Source organism: Elgaria multicarinata, chromosome 14 (assembly GCF_023053635.1).
Source record: "Elgaria multicarinata webbii isolate HBS135686 ecotype San Diego chromosome 14, rElgMul1.1.pri, whole genome shotgun sequence".
NCBI lineage: Eukaryota > Metazoa > Chordata > Lepidosauria > Squamata > Anguidae > Elgaria > Elgaria multicarinata.
This window is the reverse complement of record NC_086184.1, coordinates 34,357,201-34,381,812: the sequence shown is the minus strand read 5'-3', so window position 1 is coordinate 34,381,812 and position 24,612 is coordinate 34,357,201. Positions and strand designations below refer to the sequence as shown.

General features: G+C 45.1%; 1 protein-coding gene across 1 annotated transcript in view; it reads left to right on the top strand.

The window, feature by feature from the left end:
* Positions 1-24,612, top strand: part of ATP6V0D1 (ATPase H+ transporting V0 subunit d1) — a 39,517-nt gene that overhangs the window by 7,716 nt on the left and 7,189 nt on the right. Inside the window, exons 4-7 of the mRNA XM_063141024.1 lie at positions 6,564-6,643; positions 11,221-11,298; positions 12,142-12,318; positions 13,785-13,862. Of these exons, the coding sequence (XP_062997094.1) occupies positions 6,564-6,643; positions 11,221-11,298; positions 12,142-12,318; positions 13,785-13,862 (413 nt within the window). The remainder of the gene's footprint in view (positions 1-6,563; positions 6,644-11,220; positions 11,299-12,141; positions 12,319-13,784; positions 13,863-24,612) is intronic.

The following is a 24,612-nucleotide window of genomic DNA, read 5'->3' as shown; positions in this document are numbered from 1 at the left end:
GAGGAAGAGGCCGTGGCTGCAGTGGCCTCTCACTTCCACTGGGGATCGTGGTTCAAGGGGAGACTCAGGATTTGGGGGAGATTTGGGATGTTCTTGACATCAAGACTGCCAAATGTGTATGAGCACAAAAGCATCACTATCTGCAACCTAGTATTTGTAGAAAATCCTTTTGGACAGTTATTTTAAAGCCAGGCTGCAGAATATCAGGCCTGGGAGCCAAACCCAACCCTCCTGGGGTCCTGTTACGGCCTCTGGGTTTTCCCCAAACACCTATCAAAGCCCCTGCTTTTCTGCAGTTTTTCACCTCATTTGAAGAGCTTCAAGCTCTTCGAATGAGATATGCTGGTATTTTGTCCTCATTCCCTTGCCTTTGGCCCTGCTGAGCGAATGTGGCCCCCCAAGAGCTTTTCCAAAATGGAGTTCAGGCTGAAAGAGGTTCCCAACCCCTGATTTAAAGGGACCAGTTTGCAACCTGTATCAAGGTGAAAATCTTAACACTCACACTTGACAGCAGCTCCTTGGAAATGCTTTTTGTGGAAGATCTCCTTGTAACTTCCATTGTCCACACAGAATTGTAATCTCTGCAGGCCAGGCCAGGCAAGGGAAGGCACAAATATGTTGAGGATTCTCAGCCCCTGTCTTGAATTGCTTAATTTATGGGAGCCTGACTGATTTGATTCCCACCTAAACCAGGTTCGAAGGTGATGAAAATGATACAGATCCCAAATGGATTATTATTTAATAAGCAGTTTATTAAATATAGAAAAGATGATATATGGAGGTAGAAAAAATAAACAAAGAAAGCTCACATCCCTTCAGGGTACAAAGCAGTTGTCCACCTGGTTGTATGTCAGGGTCCCCATGACATACGGAACACCTCTCCTAGGGGCCAAAGCAGATTCTTCAGGCCAGTTCGCAACCCCTCCTGAAGCGAGACCAGCTAAATCCTTTTGAACCCAAGTTTATATAGATCTTTGACACATTTTGTCCTACCCTGGGAATGTGATGAGCTGTTTTAGAAAGCCAAACTTTCCCAACCGAAGAGAAGAAGACTCCCTGGTTAAGGGATGGGCACAACACCCTTATTTATTTATTGCATTTATACAACACCCCATAGCGGAAGCTCTCTGGGCGGATTACAAAAGTTTAAAACAGTAAACATTAAAAACAAATATAAAAAATTTAAAAACATCAGAAGCATAAAAACAACAGTATCCTTATCACTGAGAGTAGATGAAAAAATCTGATGTGGTGGTACTGGTAATTTGCATACTCCTGAGGAATTCTGGGAAGTAAGCAGAAGTCACCGTGAGCAGCAGGGAAGTTGGACTGACTGACTCAAGACAGCAGCCTGGGATCTGAGGTGGTAGTGAGGGGATAATTTGCATACTCCTAAGGAATTCTGGGAAGTAAGCAGAAGTCACCGTGAGCAGCAGGGAAGTTGGACTTTGACTGACTCAAGACAGAAGCCTGGGATCTGAGGTGGTGGTGGTGGTCATTTTCATACTCCTGAGGAATTCTGGGAAGTAAGCAGAAGTCACTGTGAGCAGCAGGGAAGTTGGACTTTGACTAACTCAGAAAGGAAAAAAACAAAGCAGAAATAGACAATATGGATGGAAAGGAGTCCCTAGAGGTGGTGACCTGCAAAGGGTGTGCAATGTTCATGTTTCTGCCTGAGCTCAACATGGCATACACCTGCAACAAGTGCAAGCTGGTGGCACTTTTGGAACAAAAAGTGAGAGGACTTGAGCGGCGAGTGTCCACCCTCCAAGGAATAAGAGAAGACAAGGAGTTCTTAGACCGAATGGTGGAACTGTAACAGCAACAAGAAGCACAAGAGATTGAAGAGCAACAGCCAGCTGAAGCAGAAGTGGAGTATGCTGAGGGGAGGAAAGCCAATGAAGAGGAAACTCCCTGGAAAAGAGTGATAGTTACGAGCAGAAGAACTAGAAGGCATTCTACACTGGTGGAACCATTAGAGTTAAGCAACCACTTTCAGCTACTGGAGGATGAGACTGAAGGACAGTTTGCAGAGGAAGAAGTACAGGAGACACCGTGCAACAGTGAACAAGAGGCAGAAGGTAGGTCAACCAAGAAGAAGAGAAGAGTAGTCGTTGTGGGAGACTCCCTGCTGCATGGGATTGAAAATCAAGTATGTCGTGAAGACCCATGGACTCACCAGGTGTGCTGTCTCCCTGGAACACAGATTAGAGATGTGACTGAAGGGTTACCAAAGCTCATAAAGCCCACGGATACATACCCTTTTCTTCTCATCCATGTGGGAACAAATGATGTCGCCAAGCGGAGCTACGAAGAAATCATTTCAGACTTTGAAGCTCTGGGAAGGAAACTGAAGAACTTTGGGGCCCAGGTCATTTTCTTGGAAGAGAATAAGAAAGGCAAAGAAAAATACTCCAGATGAACGACTGGCTATGAAGGTGGTGCCAACGTGAGAGTTTTGGATTCTGAGACCATGGGCTACGCTACTTGGAAGATGGACTGCTGGCAAGGGATGGGTTGCACCTCACAAGGGCTGGAAAGAATGTGTTCGGCCACAGCATGAAGAACTTGATCAGGAGGGCTTTAAACTGAATCTTACGGGGGGAGGAGACGTAAACTTCGAGGCAACAATGGATGAAGGCCAATGCACCACAGTACAGAGAACAGCTCCAATAGTGCCCCAAAATAGTGTCCGCAACAATGTAGGAATGTACCTATTCCTGCACAAAAATACAGGCGGATGAGACTGGGAGCCCCATCGATAGCATCTGGATTAAAATAAATGGGGCAAGGAATAAAAAGAACATGATAATCGGAGTCTGCTCCAACCACCCAATCAAGGAGAAGACGAGGACGAAACTTTTGAGAAACAAATTGCCAGTGTTTCAAGGAAGTGTGATGTAGTAATGATGGGGGACTTCAATTACCCTGATATCTGTTGGGAGACCAATACTGCCAAAAGCGGCCCTTCTAAGAAATTCCTGACGTGTGGGTGATAACTTTCTCCTACAGAAAGTGGAGGAAGGAACTAGAGGATCGGCAATCCTTGACTTGTTATTGACCAATAGGGATGACTTAGTGGATAAAGTGGCAGTTACGGGAACTCTGGGGGAAAGTGACCATGTCATACTTGAATTCTTAATTATGAAGGAGACAAAAGTTGAGTGTAGCCATACACGTACTCTGGATTTTAGGAAAGCTGATTTTAATAAACTCAGAACTATGATAAGTAAGGTCCCGTGGCAAGTGAGCCTAATGAGAAAAGGAGTGCAGGATGGGTGGGAGTATTTAAAAAATGAAATTTTAAAGGCACAGTTACAAACAATTCCAACAAGGAGAAAAGATAGAAGACAACAGGGGATACCAATGTGACTCCACTAAAACAAAAAGAGACAACCTGAAAACAAAAAAGGATACCTACAGGAAATGGAAGGAAGGCCAGGCTACAAAAGAAGAGTACAGACAGATAGCACAGAAGAGCTGAAATGGCATCAGGGAAGCTAAAGCTGAGAATGAGCTGAGGTTAGCAAGGGATGCTAAAAGCAATAAAAAGGCTTTCTTCAGATACGTGAGTAGTAAAAGACAGAGGATAGAAATAGTGGTTCAACTGCTTAATGAGTATGGCCAATTGATAACAAAGAAAAGGCTGAAGTGCTCAATTCCTACTTTGCCTCAGTCTTCTCCCAAAAGCGGGTCTATGACCCCCTTGGAAAAAGTGAAGCATAAGTTGAGGGGGCAGGATTACAGTTTGAGATTGATAAACAGATGGTCAAGGAACACCTAACTTCCTTGAATGAGTTAAAATCTCCAGGGCCCGATGAACTGCATCCTAGAGTAATGAAGGAGCTAGCGGAAGAACTCTCAGAACCTTTGTCTATTGTCTATGCAAAATCATGGAAGACGCGTGAGGTGGCAGACCACTGGAGGAGTGCTAATGTCCCTATCTTCAAAAAGGGCAAAAAGGAGAAACCTGGGAACTACAGACCAGTCAGTCTGACATCCATCCCTGGGAAAATTCTGGAGCAGGTTATAAAGAAGTCAATCTGGAAACACCTTGAAATCAATGCAGTGATTACTAGAAGCCAGCATGGATTTGTCCAGAACAAATCCTGCCAGACTAATCTGATCTCATATTTTGATCAGGTAGCCTCCTTTGTGGAGTGTGGGAATGCTGTGAACATAATATATCTTTACTTCAGCAAAGCTTTTCGCAAAGTGCCGCATGACATTCTGATCAGCAAACTAGCTGGAAGTGGGCTATATGGAACAACTTTTAGGTAGATTCAGTTGGCTACAGAATCGGACTCAAAGAATGCTTATCAACGGAACCTTCTCAAACTAGTGGGAGGTAACGAGTGGGGTACCGCAGGGCTCAGTCCTGGGCCCAGTGCTCTTCAACATTTTTATTAACCATTTGGACGAGGGGTTGCAGGGAATGCTTATCAAATTTGCAGATGACACAAAATTGGGTGGGATAGCTAATACCCTGGAAGACAGAAGCAAACTTCAAAGTGATCTTGATAGGTTGGAATGCTGGGCTGAAAACAAAACGAAATTTAATAGGCATAAATGCCAAGTTCTACACCTATGAAAAAGAAACCAAATGCACACTTACAAGATGGGGGACACTTGGCTCAACAATACTACAAGTGAGAAGGATCTTGGAGTTGCGGTAGATCATAAGTTGAATATGAGCCAAGAGTGTGATGTAGCTGCAAAAAAAACAAGTGCTATTTTGGGCTTCATTAATAGAAGTATAGCTTCCAAATTGTGTGAGGTACTGGTTCCCCTCTATTCTGCACTGGTTAGGTCTCATTTTGAGTATTGCGTGCAGTTCTGAGTACCACACTTGAAGAAGGATGCAGACAAGCTGGAGTGTGTTCAGAAGAGGGCAATGAGGATGATCAGGGGTCTGGAAACAAAGCCCTATGACGAGAGACTGAAAGAACTGGGCATGTTTAGCCTTGAGAAGACAAGACTGAAGGGACACATATTATCATAGAATAGCAGAGTTGGAAGGGGCCTACAAGGCCATAGAGTCCAACCCCCTGCTCAATGCAGGAATCCACCCTAAAGCATTCCCGACAGATGCTTGTCCAGTTGCCTCTTGAATGCCTCTAGTGTGGCAGAGTCCACAACCTCCCTAGGTAACTGATTCCATTGTCGCACTGCTCTAACAGTCAGGAAGTTTTTCCTGATGTCCAGCTGGAATCTGGCTTCCTTTAACTTGAGCCCGTTATTCCGTGTCCTGCACTCTGGGAGGATCGATAAGAGATCCTGGCCCTCCTCTGTGTGACAACATTTTAAGTATTTGAAAAGTGCTATCATGTCTCCCTTCAATCTTCTCTTCTCCAGGCTAAACATGCCCAGTTCTTTCAGTCTCTCTTATAGGGCTTTGTTTCCAGACCTCTGATCATCCTGGTTGCTCTCCTCTGGACACGCTCCAGCTTGTCTGCGTCCTTCTTAAATTGTGGAGCCCAGAACTGGACCCAATACTCTAGATGAGGCCTAACCAGGGCCGAATAGAGAGGAACCAGTACCTCACGTGATTTGGAAGCTATACTTCTATTAATGCAGCCCAAAATAGCATTTGCCTTTCTTGCAGCCATATCGCACTATTGGCTCATATTCAGCTTGTGATCTACAACAATTCCAAGATCCTTCTCGTTTGTAGTATTGCTGAGCCAAGTATCCCCCATCTTGTAACTGTGCCTTTGGTTTCTATTTCCTAGATGTAGAACTTGGCAATTATCCCTATTAAACTTCATTCTGTTGTTTTCAGCCCAGTGCTCCAGCCTATCAAGATCACTTTGAAGTTTGTTTCTGTCTTCCAGGGTATTAGCTATCCCACCCAATTTTGTGTCATCTGCAAATTTGATCAGCGTTCCCTGCACCTCCTTGTCCAAATCATTAATAAAAATGTTGAAGAGCACTGGGCCCAGGACTGAGCCCTGCGGTACCCCACTTGTTGCATCTCCCCAGTTTGAGAAGGTTCCATTGATAAGTACTCTTTGAGTCCGATTCTGTAGCCAACTATGAATCCACCTAATAGTTGTTCTATCTAGCCCACTTTTAGCTAGTTTGTTAATCAGAATGTCATGTGGTACTTTGTCATGAACCTTTGACATGAAAGGTTGTCACACAGAGGAGGGCCAGAATCTCTTCTCGGTCATCCCAGAGTGCAGGACATGAAAGAATGGGCTCAAGTTACAAGAAGCCAGATTCTGGCTAGACATCAGGAAAAACTTCCTGTGTGTTAGAGCAGTACAACAATGGAACCAGTTACCTAGGGAGGTTGTGGGCTCTCCCACACTAGAGGCATTCAAGAGGCAGCTGGACAGCCATCTGTCAGGGATTCCTGCACTGAGCAGGAAGTTGAACTCAATGGCCTTATAGGGCCCTTCCAACTCTACTATTCTATGATGATATATATGAATATATATATGATTGATATTGATAAATAATTGTACACTGGACAGATCTGCAAGAAGTCACTAAGCCTTTTCGTTATTTCTTACATTGAAAACCACTACAGCCCCCTTCACACTCTTTTTGTTTTTCAGCTGCCTTTTTTCAAGACTGCATATCTGAGCAGGACCTGGATGAAATGAACATTGAAATTATTCGAAACACACTGTACAAGGTCAGTTGACAATTACTTCTTTCAAGTCAGAATCTTGTAAACCTTGTGACTCCCTTTGCCTCCCCGTAAAAGGCTGTGCTGGGTGCAAACGACGCAGTCACTTCTGAGATGGTGGAGGCCACTTCCGTGATGCCAGAAACTCTCATAGATGATCCCTGTCCTTCTTCCATAGAGACAAAGCTGGGTGGGGTGGGGGAGGAACACAACTATGCTGATGACACCCAACTCTACTACTCCTTTTCACCCAATTCCAAGGAAGCAGTTTCTGTGCTAAACTGGTGTCTGTTGGCAGTAATGGATTGGATGAAGGCAAACAAATTGAAGCTTAATCTAGATAAGACAGAGGTGCTCCTGGTCAGTCAAAAGGCAGATCAGGGAATAGGGATTCAGCTTGTGCTGGATGGGGTTACACTCCCCCTGAAGACACAGGTCTGCAGCTTGGGTGTGCTTCTGGATTCAGCCCTGAGCCTGGATGCCCAGGTTTCAGTGGTGGCCAGGAGTCATTTGCACAGTTAAAGCTCGTGCGCCAGCTGCGCCCGTTTCTAGAGATGTCGGACCTGGCCACGGTGACACATGCCTTAGTTACATCCCGATTGGATTACTGTAACACGCTCTACGTGGGGCTGCCTTTAAAGAGTGTTTGGAAACTCCAGCTGGTTCAAAGAGCTGCAGCCACTGCTGCACAAAATCTATCTTGGCTGCCATCGCACCTGCTTTGTTCACGTGTGCTTCATCGAACATGTTGCCCTCCGTCCCATTGAATCCGTGGAAGGTTTCATCGCTGGGCTGAAGATGCAGTGTAACTCAGTGTAGGAAGGAGACAGCTCAGGTAGTGTTACCTGAGACACCTTTCTTAGTATACACTCCATTTGATCACCCAGATCATGGGCTACTGTCACAGACTGCATCATGGACTCCAGGACGTGGCGGTCCCAAGTTCAGGATTGTGTGTCCTGAACTCTCTGGCTCCTCTTAGTCACTGAGCTGGTGTGCCACCAGTGTACACTGCAATACAGGGGCAAGAGGGGCCATCTCAGGGTTATATTCCATCTCCACGTGCAACTCAGGGAGAGGGAAACAGTCCACACTGCCTCCCTGAGGGCTGCTTCTTCTGGATCAGCTGTGGTTGGGAGGGGTCAGGCAGAGTCTCTGGGAAGACAGGCTGTGGGTGGACAGCCCCTGGCAGAGGGCCTCCTTGAAAGAAAGTCTTGAAAATAGTTGAGCTGCTGGTGCTGGATGAGACGGTGGCTGGTAAGCTGCTGGTGGAGGTCAGAAGGGCCCCGAAGGCAGGGGTGGGTTGCTGGAGCAGCAGAAACGGGCTAGTGGAGCCACTGCCCATGACCGAGGGAGAGTGTGGGGCAGAAGCATCCTTCTGGATTGGTGTACTGATCATGGGATGCCATGTGTAGCTGAAGGCCTTAGCTCATTGCTCTTGGTTGGAGCTACTGAAGATGACATCATGAGCTGAGGACTGCCCCTTCAGGGGCCGTTGGTGTCATTGACAGTGGGGGAATGATAGTGTGCCCCTGCTCCCCATGGTGTATCTAGGCATGATGTCATGATGCTCTTCCAGGAGTGGTAACAGCTCATCGTAGAAGGGTTCAACCCCGCTCATCTTGTTGTGTGTCACAATCTCCTTGAACTTCTTCTTGAGCCCAAGGGGTTTGTCCTTGTACTGCTTAGTGGTGCAGTCATAGCCACGTTGCTTCATCTCGCTGGAGGGCCAGTGGTAGAGATGGCATGCCTGGCAGTGGCCATGATAGCTTGGGCCTCTGGGTTGCTCCATTTCTGTTTCTGACCACTGCTGAGCTCTAAGTCTGAGCTTGGCCTCCTGGGGAGGGTCCACTGGAGAGCCAAAGGTTCTTGACTGGGAACCAGCTGCCCTGAGAGTAGGTCTTCAGAGGAAAGGGACTGTGATCCCATACCTTCAGCCTGGCTTTGTGTGAGATCCTGGCTGCTGGGATCCATACTGGAGAAGCTGGAATGCTGCAGGGGCAGTGCGAAGCTTCCTGGTCATCTGCCAGGAAGGATTCTCAGCAGCAGCAGAGGGGACTAAAGTTTAGGGATCTGGAGATTGCTGTGGGAACTAGGAAGGGACACTGGTGGGGAAGGGAGGGGGTGCTTGCAGAACATAGTTCCAGGCCAGTGTTACAAATACTTTCAAGAGCCACACACAACAAACACAAGTGACATGGTGCTCCTGGTGGCCATTTGGCGCGGCATGGGGAAGAGGGGAAGAGGGGAGGGGGCTCGTTGGAAAGGAGGAGGGGTGGAGAGATCGCTGCTGCCCCGAACACCAGCTTCTAGCTTTATTTCAGTGGCTGCTTTTGTGCCCACCGGGATGGAAGGAAGTGTCTGGCATCTTGGAGTGCAAAATGCCTGCATTTCAGTGGCAGGGAATGACAGATGGAGGGAAGACCGCATCAGCGCATGGGAAGTGTGTTGAAGTTTATATCTCCGTACAAACATGAAGGACGTTTCTTGGTCAGAGCGTTTCCCCCATTTACAGCAGAATGTTAGGTTTATATTGAGAAGTGGGTAGTCATTCCTCCCCCCTCCCCCGCTCTGAAGAGCACAGGACAAGGCTGGGCAGGACACGGGCAACTGACGGTGTAGCACCATTTTGTGGGCGCCGTGGGGGCTGTGCTCGCAGTCTGTTGCTAGGTAGGTTTTGGAAGTGAGTTGTGGCAGCTGTAGTAGAGCAGCCAGCACCGTTTTGGCTACTCTTGCCAGGGGACTCTGTAGCTGGGGGAAATAGTCAACTCGATACTGTGAAATAGTCACCGGTGCCTACAGCAGTTGTGCATATAGTCAACTCTGCACAGCGTTGGTTATCTCTGTTGGTTATTTTGGAGAAATATGCAACCATGATGTGAAAAAGTCTTGCCAGACGACACAATAGTCAACAGTTAACTATTTAAGCATCACTTGACTATTTAAACCACTGTTGATTTTCGTGTAGTCCAAACCTGGTCTTGTGACCACCATACAAGATAGAAAGGATTAGATTGCATTTGGATAGCTTTGTGTTTGACTAGTAAACATCTGAAATTCTCAGAGCTGCTGTTTGCACTTCAATGGGTAGAAGAGAAACCATGCTGGGGGGCAGGATTCACATGTGTGGGCAGCCAGTCAGCAAGGTTGGTGTGTGCCATGTAGCAATTGCCTGTAGGGCTACTGCTTATAACTTTATGGGCTGGCAGAAAGCCTTGGCACTCTGTAGGATCCCACTGTAAAGCTGCAGAAACTTCTTTCAAGTGGAGGTCTGTTATAGGCAGATGAGAGTTCCATGTCTGGACTGGGGTGGCTGATTATTCACTCTTGCCAACTTCAGTGATGAAGACCCTGAATGAATTTGGCCAAAGGATCAAACATGCTCACTTCATTGCAGAGATCATTGTTTAGCCTTGCTATTCTGTGAAGCTCTTCATTTTGTTGCAAGTTCTAGGCATCTGCGTAGGGGGAAAAACAGCAGAGTGAATCAAAGTGAAGGTGAACCAAAGTGTTGTGGCAAGAGCCTACTTCATAGGATTATGTGAAGTTGAGGGTGTTGCATAAATCCGTATTTGCCTGTGGCCCAAAACCTGAATGCTTACAACGTGAGACTGTTCCTTAATTAAGACCAGGTCAGGATGGGGTGCAGACTTCAGGGTGCCGTTTGGGAAACAACAATATGGCTTGCCATAGCTCAACCATCTCCGATCAAGCCTGACTGTGTTCAATGGCAGATGTCAGGGTGGCAGAGAGCATGAGGATGCTGAATTCTTGTGCTTGAGATTAAAATAAAATTGGGCAGCCTGAGAAATGCTCACCCACCGGTCCGTGCATGGGTGCCCAATGTGGGGAGAGGTGTAATTGGAGGCTGTGATCTGAATATAGCCTTGCAGTGAGGCACTGCTGTGGGAGCTAGCCACTAGGAATCCCCACCATCACTGCAAGTGGGCATTCTATCTCCTCCCACGTGGTCCTCAGTCAAACTCATTAGCGGGAAAATCCGTCGGAGTGTTAAGGTTGCATCCAGCATGGACCATCACTTTCTGGGCTGGCAGCAGAAGGGAGCTGGGCTCAACAGCCATAGTCTTGTGCTTGGTTTCCATAGCTGTGGCTGGTCCATGCGACCACATCATTGGTAGAGAAAGAGAGAGAACAAACATATTGGGGAAGGGAAGTTTCAGAGGATCAGGCCACAAGCACTGGGCTTCCTTTTCAAGGCTAGGCTTCTTTGTCGTGCCTTTGGGGGACAACCAGACTGGCTAGTATAAGTGTCTGCTGCTTCGGGTCATTCCAGTGGTGCAACTGTCTCCATTTCACCCTTGCATGATGGGCTGAACTGATGTAACCTCGATTAATTCCAAAGGGCTTTTTTCCTACATAAGCCCTTTTGAAATGTACCACCATCCATTTCTCATCCAGGAAAAGCATCTAACAACGTGACCTGTCCCAGCTGACCTCCCAAGTGCAGAGCAGAGTCATAACGTCAAGCTCTGGAGCCCTGCTGCCTTGGCATGTCTGTGTTTGTCCCTGGTTCTGTGACAGGCGCTGACTTCTCTTCTCTTCCCCCCACCCCCATCCCACAGGCTTACCTTGAGTCCTTCTACAAGTTCTGCAAGATCCTGGGTGGCACAACCGCTGACGCCATGTGCCCCATTTTGGAGGTAGGAGCCTGCTTCACAACCCCAGGGGGGAAAAAACTGCTTTGAGTGAGTTCAGACTCATGGCTTATGCCAAATCCACCAAAGTCAGTGGCTCCTTCTGGTGCTAAAGTGCTTTGATGCCACCTCTAACTGGGGATCAGCTGGCTTTCCTGTGTTCAGCCAACGATTTCCATTTAAAAGGGCTGATCTGTCCCTTCTGGGGATTTGCTAAAGTTGCAGCCTGAGCATTTTCTGAATGCAGTCAAGGGGAAGTATTTGAGATCAATTGCTCCCCTTCCCTAGTGCAGCCTTCCCCAACCTGGTGCCCTGCAGATGTCTTGGACTACATCTCCCATCAGCCCCAACCAGAATTGCCAATGTTCTGGGAGATACGATCCAATACATCTGCAGGGAACAGGGTTGGGGAAGACTGTCCTAGTGCATATACAAAATTTCACCTTCAGAATGAGGTATTAGATACTTTAAAAGCCCGGATTCCATTCATTCCACAAATTATGGTATGCACTCCCTCCAGAATTATGATTCATCCCCTTTTCCTAGCTTCCAGAAAAGGTAGCCTTTTAAATTATGTTTAGTTTTCTACTCTTATAACGCAATTAACTGCTTGATTAATGTGTGTTTCTTTGTATACTCCCTTGGTGGCCTTTTAGTAAAAAAGGCAGTATACTAACATTAGCAGTATACTAACATTAACACTTTGTATTTGATTTTCCTTTTAATTCTGATACAGAAGTTATTGTTATTAATCCCTCTACATTTCCTCAGCCTTGTTGCTGCAACCTCTGTGATAAAAAGGCAGAAGCGTTTAGGTTAAGTGACGCTAACCTGCAATTTTTCTTGCAGTTTGAAGCTGACAGACGAGCCTTCATTATCACCATCAACTCCTTTGGCACGGAGCTCTCCAAGGAGGATCGTGCAAAGCTCTTCCCCCACTGTGGGAAGCTCTATCCAGAGGGCCTGGCTCAGCTAGCAAGAGCAGATGATTATGAGCAAGTCAAAGCTGTGGCCGACTATTACCCTGTAAGACCTCAGAGCCTTCTTGTTCCAAAGTGTGTATGGGGTGGGGGTGGGGATAATGTGTTGGGGGCCTTCTGTGCATGAGTGCAGGTAGAGTGGCCACAGGATCTAAGCCTCTTCCGGGCATAAAGGTCAGGCAGGTGCCAACTTTGTATTCCTTCCTGCTCCTCCTGAAAACGTTGTCGTTCCTGGAAGCCTTCCCTTAATGACTAGCTGAGGTTTTATTGTGGGGAGCAGTATATAAATACTGTAGACAAATAAATAAAAGCTTTGCTATGGAATTAGTATTTATTTATTATTTATTTATTTCATTTTTATACTGCCCAATACCTGAAGCTATCTGAGCATTCACACAAATTAAAAACCATTCAAAATATAAAACAAACAGTATAAAAACATGATATAAAATACAATATAAAAACACAACCAGGATAAAATCAGCAGCAGTGCAGAAATACAATTTTAAAGTACTGGGTCTTGGCTGAACCTGCAGCCTTCTGGGGCTTTGGAATTGAGGCTATGTATGTATGTATTATTCGGATTTGAATACCACTTTCCATAGAGGTATCAAAGCAGTGAATGTAAAATGCAGTGACATCAGGACACCCTAACTATGACAACAAAACGCAATCGATCAACAGTAAAATCACAGACTCTGCTGGGTCACACTTCAGGGCAAGCTGTGTGTGTGTTCCTCTGAGTCCAGTTGACATTGATCTCCTTCCTTTGTCCAGAAAAGGAGATGACTTAAGCTTTCCAATAATTTGAGGCCCAGCGGTGGCTGCCTTCTTGTTCCAGGGGGCCCTGATGCTTCTTCCTAAAAGGAGCGTTTCTCTAGCGATAGTATAGTCCTATGCTTTCCTAGCATTCAAACTGCAATATCTTTCTGTCGGTCTATGTCTCCACCCACCCAGTCTGGCCTGTCAGTTGTGCTAGAACTTATTGTATAGCGGAGCGTATCATATCTCTGCACTTTTTGGATTGGGCCTTGGGCCTCACTGCTGATGAACAGCACCTTTTCGTCTGCACCATATATGTCTTTAACTTGTGAACTGTACCTTTAAAAAGTTCCTAAAGGGCTGAGCACAGCCCATTTTGCCACCCAAGGACTGAGTGGCTGGAGTGCCTCCCTCTTTCAAAAAAAACAAAAACAGCTTTCTTTCCACCAGTGGCCCTGGCCATCTCCTGCACATGCTGTGGCTTCGCTTCTCTCAGCTTCTAAAGGGTTCCTTCCACCCCCACACCTTCCAGATTGTCACCACTGAGTCAACCATCTTCCCTAAGTTTTTACCTTCTCTGTGATGGCCCTTTAATTTTTCTGCTTCCATTATGGAGAAAAATGAGTTATTAATAAAACCCCACAAGCTTAATATTCTGAGCCTCCCACTTCAGTGTGTTTGCCTACTGGCTGGAGGCTGATGAGGGATTTCTTACATTGCACAACCTTTAATCACTTGTTTCTCTTACAGGAATACAAACTGCTGTTTGAAGGAGCAGGTAGCAACCCTGGCGACAAAACCCTTGAGGACAGATTCTTTGAGCATGAGGTGAGGAGGCTCTTCTTGCTGGGAATATTTGATGTGTTCACATGAACAGGATTGTTCAAATTCATAATGCAGCATCTAGGATGCCTTGGAATCTCTTTGTCAGGGCAAAGCATCCTACAAACGAGAGGAATGTACTTTTTCCAGCCCAAGGCACACAAGCAGCCTCCCTTGAAGATTGCCCCAAACATCCCATGGCCTTTATTGACACAGTTGTGTTTCTGTTTCCCAAGCCCACTTGCTGGCTGGACTGAAAGGCTACAGCTCTTCATCTGGGCCTCCTCTCCCTTCTAATGAGCTAGCTGCTGACTCTGTCCTTGGGGGCAAAGGTCTGTTGGCTAGAGTGGAAGAGACATTCAGCCTCTTCTGGGTGGGGTGGGGTGGCACGTCCTCTGGAGGACTGCAGCATGGGGGTTGTTTCTGGAGGGTCAGGTAGCTGCTGTAGCCAGGAGCGCCTTTGCCCAGCTTCCACTGCTGCTCATTCTGGAGAAGCCAGAACTGTCCACAGAGATCCACAATCACCTCCTGCTTAGATGATGGTGGGGAGGGCTACCCTTGAGGAGTGTTTGGAAAATTCAGCTAGTCCAGAATCTGTCCTGAATCTCCCCCCCACAGCTTCCATATTGCTTTCTGGTGGTGTTTGTGGACCATATTACACCATTGCATCAACTGCACTGGTTGTCAGCCTGTATGCAGGCACAATTCAGGGTGCTGATGCTAAGTACGACCTCCCTCACAGGCTTTTTGTGAGGATGAAATGGAGAGGATGAGGAGTTGAGTTCCTTGCAAGAGGGGGAAAAAGACGGCTTAAGTAATGATTAAATCATGATGATGGAGGTTATTATTGGACTAGGTCAAGGAAATTTGAATGGCTGGCTCCTCCCCTGTGTGAGTGCCTGTCAGCTGTAAGATTTTCTTTGGAGGCGCTGCTGTGTGTCCCAGCCACCACCAGAAGTTGGTGGGAGCATGGAAGAGGCAGTCCTCAGTGCCAGCCCCCTGCCTCTGTGGCCCTTTCCCAAGGGTGATTAGACCTGCCCATTCCTTGTTCAGATTTAGGCAGGCTGTTTTAAGCGTATGAGCTCTATGCTCGGTTTGAAGTTTGTCTCTTCTTAATTCAACCAGTGGTGGTGTGTTAAGGTTTTAAAATTGTGTTGCATTTTAATTGTAAGTTGTCTTGGGAATAAAAGGTTACTCATAAATTTATAAATAAAATAAGAGCCAACAGTCCAGCAACCTCCCTAGCTGGTTTCCTGCTTCTGATGTATTTAAAGCCTTTTATAATTCATAGAATCATAGAATAGCAGAGTTGGAAGGGGCCTACAAGGCCATCAAGTCCAACCCCTTACTCAATGCAGGAATCCACCCTAAAGCATCCGTGACAGATGCTTGTCCAGCTGCCTCTTGAAGGCCTCCCCAGGCAACTGATTCCATTGTCATACTGCTCCAACAGTCAGGAAGATTTTCCTGATATCCAGCTGGAATCTGGCTTCCTTTAACTTGAGCCCATTATTCTGTGTCCTGCCCTCTGGGAGAATCAAGAGGAGATCCTGGCCCTCCTCTGTGTGAGAACCTTTCAAGTATTTGAAGAGTGCTATCATGTCTCCCCTCAATCTTCTCTTCTCCAGGCTAAACATGCCTAGTTCTTTCAGTCTCTCTTCATAGGGCTTTGTTTCCAGACCTCTGATCATCCTGGTTGCCCTTGTTGGCCTTAATCCTTTTAGGGATCCATGATTGCGTGCTTGCATTTCTTTTGTGCAAGTTTGTGTTCCTTTCCTCCATGCTTTCCTCCTGTTTTCTGAAAGAAGACTCCTTTTCTTTAATAGCTTCCTTGACACTGAATTACTTTCTTGCTACCACTCCTTAATCGAGCTGGTGGTCTCTTAACATCTTTGTCATGACCAGAACATATATTTATCCTGTCTTTGAGCAAAAAGGTAGAAAAAAGGACCCTCAGGTCCTTCTTCAGGTTACTCTAAAAATACAATATATAATGTCTCTACACTCACATGTCCACCGTTATGTATCACATAAATCATTATATAAAATTCTAAATTAATAAATATTGGTATATGATAAAAGATATTGTTGGATGTAAAGAAAAACATATATGGCTTATAAAAAAGCTAGGAATAGAGAGTCAGAAAAGCCAAACAACAACGGTAGGCAACTTCTCTTACCAGGATTAGGACCTTCAGTATACTTTGTGAACCCTACAGAGGGGAATGAATACAAACGGGCAGATTTCACAATATGCAATAGTAAATTTGTAGTGTGTTGTCACCCCCTTCCCCTTGGGATCTCTTTCCTGAAGCAATGGGTACTTTTGATCTGTGTAAAAGAGGAATCTCTCCTTACACTTCAAGGCTTCCCTTTATGCACACTCACACCCAGTTGGAGGAACACTGTTTCCCCCACTAGGCTTGACCATTCCCTTAATGCTGCTGCCACCACATAACCCTTTTTTATTGCTTTTCCACATAATTAAACATACACCATTACAATAAAGAAACAACAACATACTACATACATGTTGAGTAAGTGTTGAATACATATATATTGATTAGATATTAACTATATCATAACATAATCATAATCATTCTTAACATATAAGTGCACCCCCCACCTCGGGATCTATTCCTGCTTCCAAAATCTCATACTGTCTTCTGCTGGCGGTTTCCCACTTCCCTTAGAAAACACAAATATTAGGAACTGTTTCCAAATTCCTTCAAACTCGTTTATTTTAGTTATGCCTTTCCTCCACTTAATATTACAAGTCAATTTATCATTAATAGCTATATCCTATTCTTCTTTGTACCATTCTTCAATAGAATATTCCCCTTGAATCTTCCAGTTCCTAGCTACCATCAATCGTGCTGCAGTCAGCAAACTCGATATTAATTCTTTAACTTCTTTTCCACATTTTAAATCTTCATATAGTGACAGTAATGCAATTTTTGGTGTTTGTTCTATCTTCATTCCCACTATTTCTTCAATTTCCAAAAACACCATCTTCCATAATCTTTGTACATATTTGCATTCCCACCACATATGTAAATACGTTCCTTTTTCCCCACATCCTCTCCAACAGTTTGCTGAATGCTGATTATTTATCTTATTCAATCTAATCGGGGTTAGGTACCACCTCCACAAAATTTTAAAATAGTTCTCTTTTATTCTCACTGACATACTTCTCAACACTCTTTGTTTCCAGAGTCCCTCCCAGCTCTGTCGTCCTATTTGTACCTTCAAATCTGTCTCCCATACCAATTTTCCTGCACTATCCGTTAGCCCTTCCTCTAGCAATATTTTATATATTTCACTCATTAACCCTTTTAATGCTAAACTTCCTCCCTTACATTTTTCCCTTTTAACTATTAATTCCTCAAACTTCGTCATTTCTCTACAAACTCTATTTTCTCTAATCCACTTTTTATTCCACTGTTCTAATTGCCTATACTCTAACCAAGTTAATTTTTTCTCCTTTAAAAGCTCTTCCATATCTTCTCTTGTATTTATTTCTCTTAACCAGTCCTTTAATTTCATTTTATTTTTCTCTTTTAATATTTTACTTAATCTACCCTTCAGTTCCTCCGGGAAATTCTTTAACATTATTACCGGTGACAAAGGAGAGTTGCTCGGAAGCAGCTCCCCTTTAAATTTACTCCAAATTTCCCATTGAGACCTCATGAGCGGATTATCTATACTTTCAACCCATTTTCTCCCTCTTTCCTTAAAAAAAAACATTTTCCAAACTCATCTCTACATTCCTTGTGGTTTTATCCTCCATCCAATCTAAATCTCCTACTCCTATAATTGCTTCTACAATATGTCTTAACCTATTTGCTGCATAATATAGTTTTATATTTGGGAGACCCATTCCTCCCTTTTTTTGGCTTAAATACCATTTATTCTTATTTACCCTCGCTTTCTTATCTCCGTTACAATATTTGTTTATAATATTTTGCCAACTTTTTATCTCTAATTCTGAAATTTTTATTGGTAACATCCTAAACACAAAATTAATCTTTGCTAAAATCTTCATTTTTATTAATGCTATTCTTCCAAACCAGGATAAATTTAATCTTTTATATTTTTCCAATTTTGCTAAAACCTCTTTTTCTAACCTCGTTAAATTCTCCTTTTCTAAATTATCTAATTTTTTTGTAATTTTAATTCCCAAATATCTAATCTGTTCCTTAACTCTCATTTCTATTCCCTTTCGTTCCCATTCCTTTTCTTCCTTCTTAGTATAATTAAACAAAATCATCTCTGATTTGGACCAATTTATTCTTAATCCAGTAGCTTCTTCAAATTCTCTCAATTGTTGTTTAATTCTATCTATTTTTCTTATTGGATTCTTAATAGTCAATAGGGTATCATCCGCAAACATATTCAATTTTATTTTTCTTACATCACCAATTCCTTCTACCTCTCCATCATCTCTTATTGCGTTCGCCAATACTTCCATAACCATTACAAATAGGACCGGCGAGAGCGGACATCCTTGTCTTGTACCTCTGGCTAGTCGTATCTTATCGGTGAGTCCGTCGTTTACCACCACTACAGCTGTATTTTGGGAATATAACTGTTCTATTATGGTTTTAAATTTATTTCCAAATCCCATTTTATCTAGAATAATCTTTAATGCCTGCCAGCTCACACAATCCTTAAAGATATCCAATGCCAAAATTCCTGCCTTGATCTTAGATTTTTTTATCACATGTATTGCATTTAAAACTCTTCCCACTAAACTATGCATCTGCCTCCCCGCCACAAATCCACATTGGTCTTCTCCTATATATTTAGATATAAATTTATTTAACCGTTTCGCCAAAATAGATGAAAAAATTTTAGCATCTTGATTTATTAATGAAATAGGTCTATATGAGTCAGGGATAGTCAAATCTTTATCTGGTTTTGGAATTAATATTATCAATGAATGTTCCCATGATTCTGGTATCTTCTCTCCTTGTAATATAGCATTATAAAGTTTCAATAATTTCGGAACTAAAAACCCTTTGAAGACCTTATAATATTCTGATCCTAAGCCATCTGCTCCCGGTGATTTACCCACTTTCAGATTATCGATTACAACTTCAACTTCTCTTTGAGTTATTACCTTCTCCATTAGCTCTTTATGTTCTATTTTTATTCCCTTCTTTATATACCTTTCTATATAATCCTCCAACTTCTTTTTTTGGATATCTTTACCCTTATATAATTCCTGATAAAATTTCTGAAAATGTTTTATTTTATCCTTCATTGTATGACAATGATTCCCCTGATTATCCTTCAATGCTCCTATCCCATTTCTCGCTTTTTCCTTTTGTGTGAGTCTGGCAAGCAATCTAGAATTTTTATTGCTATTTTCAAAATACTCCCTTTTCATATAAATTATGTTTTTCTGAACCTGTTCTATATTTATATTCTCTAACTCTTTTTTCTTAGCTTGTATTTCTATTAATTTATATTTATTTTTACCCTGCCAATATTCTTCCTCCAAACTCCTAATCTCTATCTCTAACTTCTCCTGCTCTGCATACTGTTGTCTTCTTAAGTTACACATTTATCTAATACAAATTCCTCTTGCTACGGCCTTCATGGTGTCCCAAACCACTGACCCTGCTGTTCCTCCCTTTTCATTAATTTCCCAGGACTCTGACAATTCCCTCTGAATTTTTTCTACCACTTTATTATATTTCAATATTTTTGTGTTCATTTTCCACCTATACGCTTCTTTGTAATTCTTCTTAACTGTAAATTCTAAACTTAACAATGCGTGATCTGTTACCTTTATTACCCCCATTTCCATTTTACAAATCTTAGTTGCAAAATCTTTTGAGACAAATATATGATCTATCCTGGAGTATGTATGATGAACTGGGGAGTAATATGAGAACCCAGGCTTAGCCCCATTAAGTAAACACCAACAATCCACATAGTCATTTTCTTTTACTAGTTTATTCATTATAGTGATATTATTTCTCTTTTCAACGTTAGTGGGGTTTGACCTGTCCCATCTATTGTCCATAACCATATTAAAATCCCCAGCTAAGATAACATACCCCTCCTTGAATTCTTCTATTTCTATAATATAAATCCACTTTTTTTAAAAATCAAAGTAGCCACTCCATTTTTTGAAGTCCCCAATGACTTTTCATAATAAACTGACCACTTTATTTTTATCTGATTTACATTATCGAACCCCTGATGTGTTTCTTGCAACATAGTTATGTCAGATCCTTCTTTATTTAGCATTTGTTCTATTCTCCTCCTTTTCACGACTGCCCCCAAACCTTTAACATTGAGTGTTGATACTTTCATTTTTTTATCCATAATCACCCTTTTGATGTCTCTTCCGATCCCTTGTGCTCTGTAATTCAAATTCACATACAAAAAAACACAAACACCATAAAAAAAACCTCAAGTCCCTTACTCCAACCCACTCCATCCCCCCTTCCCCCCCACCCCCACCTCTTCCCCCCCCCCATATCCCCGCAAGTCTATCACTCCTGCCTTCTTCTTCGTGGTCTCTATGCATCACACATATGGGCTTTGCGCCTGCGCAGAGACCAGACCGGAACCTTCTATAGCTGAGTGGAACGTTTTTGGCGGGAACCCCTCCCCCACGCTACCGCGCATGTCCATGGGGTTCCCGCCCTTACCTCAGTTCTTCGTCGTCCGCCATTGTGCTTAGACCATAGAACCAAAACCTCTTAGCGTTTTTCTCTTTAAAATCCTTCTTTTATTCCAAATCTTTTCTCTTTTCACTCATTTCTCGCTTCTTAACGTTTCTCTTCTATAGTAGTTAGATTTCTTCAGCGACTTCGGTCGCGGTGCCTAACTGTATGGCAGTTAAGGCCCCATTTCGCAAATGTATGAAATGTGGAGCTAAGCTCCCTCCAACTGACGGGCATTCCCTGTGTGTTTTGTGCTTGGGTGAGGGCCATAAGGTAGAGGCTTGCCATCATTGCATGGCCTTCACCAAACAAACCAGGAAAAATAGAGCCGACCGTCTTCGCTCTATACTCTGAGAAAAAGCCCTCAGGGCCACGGACAAGGCCTCCAACGCCACAACGATGGACAAAACGGCAACCAGTAAGACCGTTGATGACCGTTGCACTGAGGTGCCTGAACATTCCAGAGCGGCTAATAGGGCTCAGATACCCCTTACGCCTGGACGGTCACTGGCGAGTTCCGCAGCCAGGAAAATTTCCAAAAAGGCCCGGATTCCCAAATCTTCTTCTGAAATGGAGAAGAAGAAGAAGAAGAAGAAGAAGAAGAAGAAGAAGAAGAGAGACGCGGAAAAACCCTCTTTAGGGTCATCCCGCACGGTGGAACCGGCTAGGAGTCACTCTACTCCTCCCGCCTTACCGACCGCTTCGATACCGAGGCCTCCCTCGGTATCGAGAACACAGTCGCTACCGACAGCTACGCTACCGGCGCACCCTCCCAGTCTGTCGGAGGGCGAGTTGCGTGATTCGGCGTCAGCGGCCTCTTTTCGGGAGCCTGCCAGGCCTAAAGAGCTCCAGGGATTAATCCCTTTACAACCCTCGCCAAGATGCACACCGCGGCGTAAATGGGACGGAGTTTCTCATTACTCCAATCCCCAATCAAGATGTGGCGACTATGACTGGGATCGATATTGCCCACAGCGATACTTCCAGGGTGACCATCAATACCCACAGGAAGAATATTATGCTCACCCTCCACCTACATCGAGGGTGTGTCATTTACCGCTGCCTCTGCCGCCGGTCCATCAAATGTCCACGGTGTCGACGCCTCGACACCGTACACAGCCCTTGGCGTCGACTGCTGCAGTTGCCACGGTACCGACGCAACAACTAGACCTGCAGGTGGTTACGTTATCCTCGCCTGAGGATAATTATCCATCGGATTCTGAGTCGGGGGTGTCGGCTACTCCATCGATGTCTTCACCGGAAGATGAGGTTCATGACAAGGACCCTTCTTCCCCTTCCGACGATATGGTCGGATTTTCTGACCATATGCTTAGGATGGCTCAGGCATTAGGACTGGAGATCCAGCAAATGGACGAATCGGTCGTCGACCCAATATACGACGTATTCCAGTCTACCACTAACCAGTGACTTGCCATCCTTGTCCCACATGCTTTGCGTCAAACAGCACAATTGTCTTGGAAGACACCGGCTACATCGAAGAGGCTAGAGACCCTCTATCGAGTCCAAGAGGAAGATGTACAGTTTCTGGTCCAACATCCAAAGCCAAATTCAATCGTAGTGGAGTCGGCGCAAGGCCACTCACAGAAGACACATTCTGCACCCGTGGACAGAGAAGGCAGAAAGTTGGAACACACCGGCAGGAGGATTTACTCTTCATCCTCTTTGGGCATCAGGGCATCAGCCTACGAGGCTACCATGGCACGATACCAGCTCTTCCTCTGGGAGAAAATAGGATCACTATGTGAACATCTCCCAGAGGACAAAAAAGAGCTGGCACGAGTGTTCCAAAGTGAAGCTTCAGCCATAGCCAGGCAACAATTGTCGACAGCGCGACACCAAGTTGATTGCCATTCCAAGTCGATGATGTGAGCCGTGTCCTTGAGGAGACATGCTTGGCTACGCTCCGCCAATCTGGCTCATGACACCAAAGCCAGGATTGAGAACATGCCTTTCGATGGCGAGGGATTGTTTAATAGCAAGACGGACGAGACCTTGGGCTCCATATACAAGGCTCGTACAACGGCCAAGAAGATGGGGTTCGCTGCGCCTCCTATGCAATACAAACCAAGGCAATGGTCAAGACCACCTTCTCAACAACGACAGCAGTGGCCATTCTATCAGGGTCAGCAGAGGCAGCAGCAACAACAGCTCCAGAGGAAGCGTCCCTACCAGGCCAGATTCCAGCAGGATAAACGTCAACCCGACTTCTCTAAGAAGCAGCGGGTTTGACTTCTTTATCCCAGATCCACCTCCCTTTGCGAACCGCCTAGCACCACATTACCATCAATGGGAGTCAATAACATCGGACTCCTGGGTGCTCACTATCATCAACTCGGGGTATGCCATCGAGCTCGATGTCCTTCCTCCTTCTTCGGGGGTGAAAGTAACGGCACCATCCTCTCCTCTGCTTCTTGAGGTACAGACTCTGCTATCGAAGGGAGCCATCTCTCCCGTACCCGCAGAGGAACTCAATAAGGCAATTAAACAAATTCATCACCCCGAGGAAGTTTCATATGACAACGGTTACTTCTATTCTGCAGCTCCTACACAGAGGAGTCTGGTTCGCTGTGGTGGATCTGAAGGATGCGTACTTCCATATCTCCATCAGGAAGTCGCATCAAGCTTACCTTCGTTTTTTGATCGGGACATCTCAATACCAGTACACCGTTCTTCCCTTCGGCTTGGCCACGGCACCGAGGGTCTTCACAAAGGTGATGGCGGTAGTATGCGCCCATCTAAGACAAAAAGGAATTTACATATACCCTTATTTGGACGATTGGCTTCTGGTAGCGGACAACAGCGGCACGCTTCAGAAGGACATTTCAACCACCCTCAACCTGTTGGACTTGTTGGGTCTGTGGGTCAATGAGGAGAAATCCATCTTGACCCCACATCAGAGACTAGACTTTATAGGGGTAACCCTATCGTCTCGAGACAGCAGGGCATACTTGCCCTCGACCAGAGCAACCACTCTTCAGGATTTAGCCATTGCTACCGAAAGCCGTCGAAAGGTTTCGGCGTGGACGATCCAGAGGCTATTAGGTTAGATGGCAGCAACTACGGCAGTCATCAGGTTCGCAAGACTCAGGATGAGGATCTTGCAGGCTTGGTTTTTAAGAACTTTCGATCTTCGGCACGACGCCCAACGAACTTACCTGTCGATCTCGAGGCAAGTATGGGCATCCCTGAAATGGTGGTTTTCGATGTCGACGCTCCTAGAAGGAGTTCCGTTCCAACAAGAACCTCCTTCGGTAACGATCACGACAGATGCATCGTTGATCGGATGGGGAGCACACTGCGACTGCCTCACAGCTCAGGGTCGGTGGCCTCCTTCCCAGAGGGAACATCATATCAACCACCTAGAACTGCTAGCGGTGGAGAATGCAATAAAAACTTTTTCACAAATGATCGAGGGCCGAAACGTCCTGATCACGACAGACAACACCACCGTAGTGGCGTACATCAACAGACAAGGTGGGACAAGGTCTCATCCTCTGAATCGATCGGCACTCAGAATTTGGAACTGGTGCATAAAGAGAAATACTTACCTGACCGCGATCCATGTAGCGGGCAAGAAAAACATAATCGCGGACGCCCTCAGCAGGTTTTTCCACGTCGACCACAAATGGGAGCTCGATACCGAAGTAAGGGATGATCTCTTTCGGTATTGGGGCCTCCCTGCTGTTGATGTCTTCGCTACCGAAGAAAGCGCAGCCTGTTCCCAGTTCTGCAGCAGAGCAGGAAGAGGAAAGCACTCGCTAGGAGATGCTTTCACCAGGACCTGGAAAGGAAATCTCCTTTACATCTTTCCACCGTTTCCATTGTTGACGAAGGTACTGGCCAAGATCCAGTCGGACAGGTCGGACTGCATCCTTATCACACCATGGTGGCCTCGACAGACGTTGTTCTCCCACGCCCTTCGACTGTCGAACGGGAATTACATCAGACTCCCATCGATACCGACACTGTTGTCTCGACACCAGGGCAAGGTTCGACATGCAAACCTGTCGACCCTCAAGATGACGGCATGGAGGATATCATCCACTCCTCCC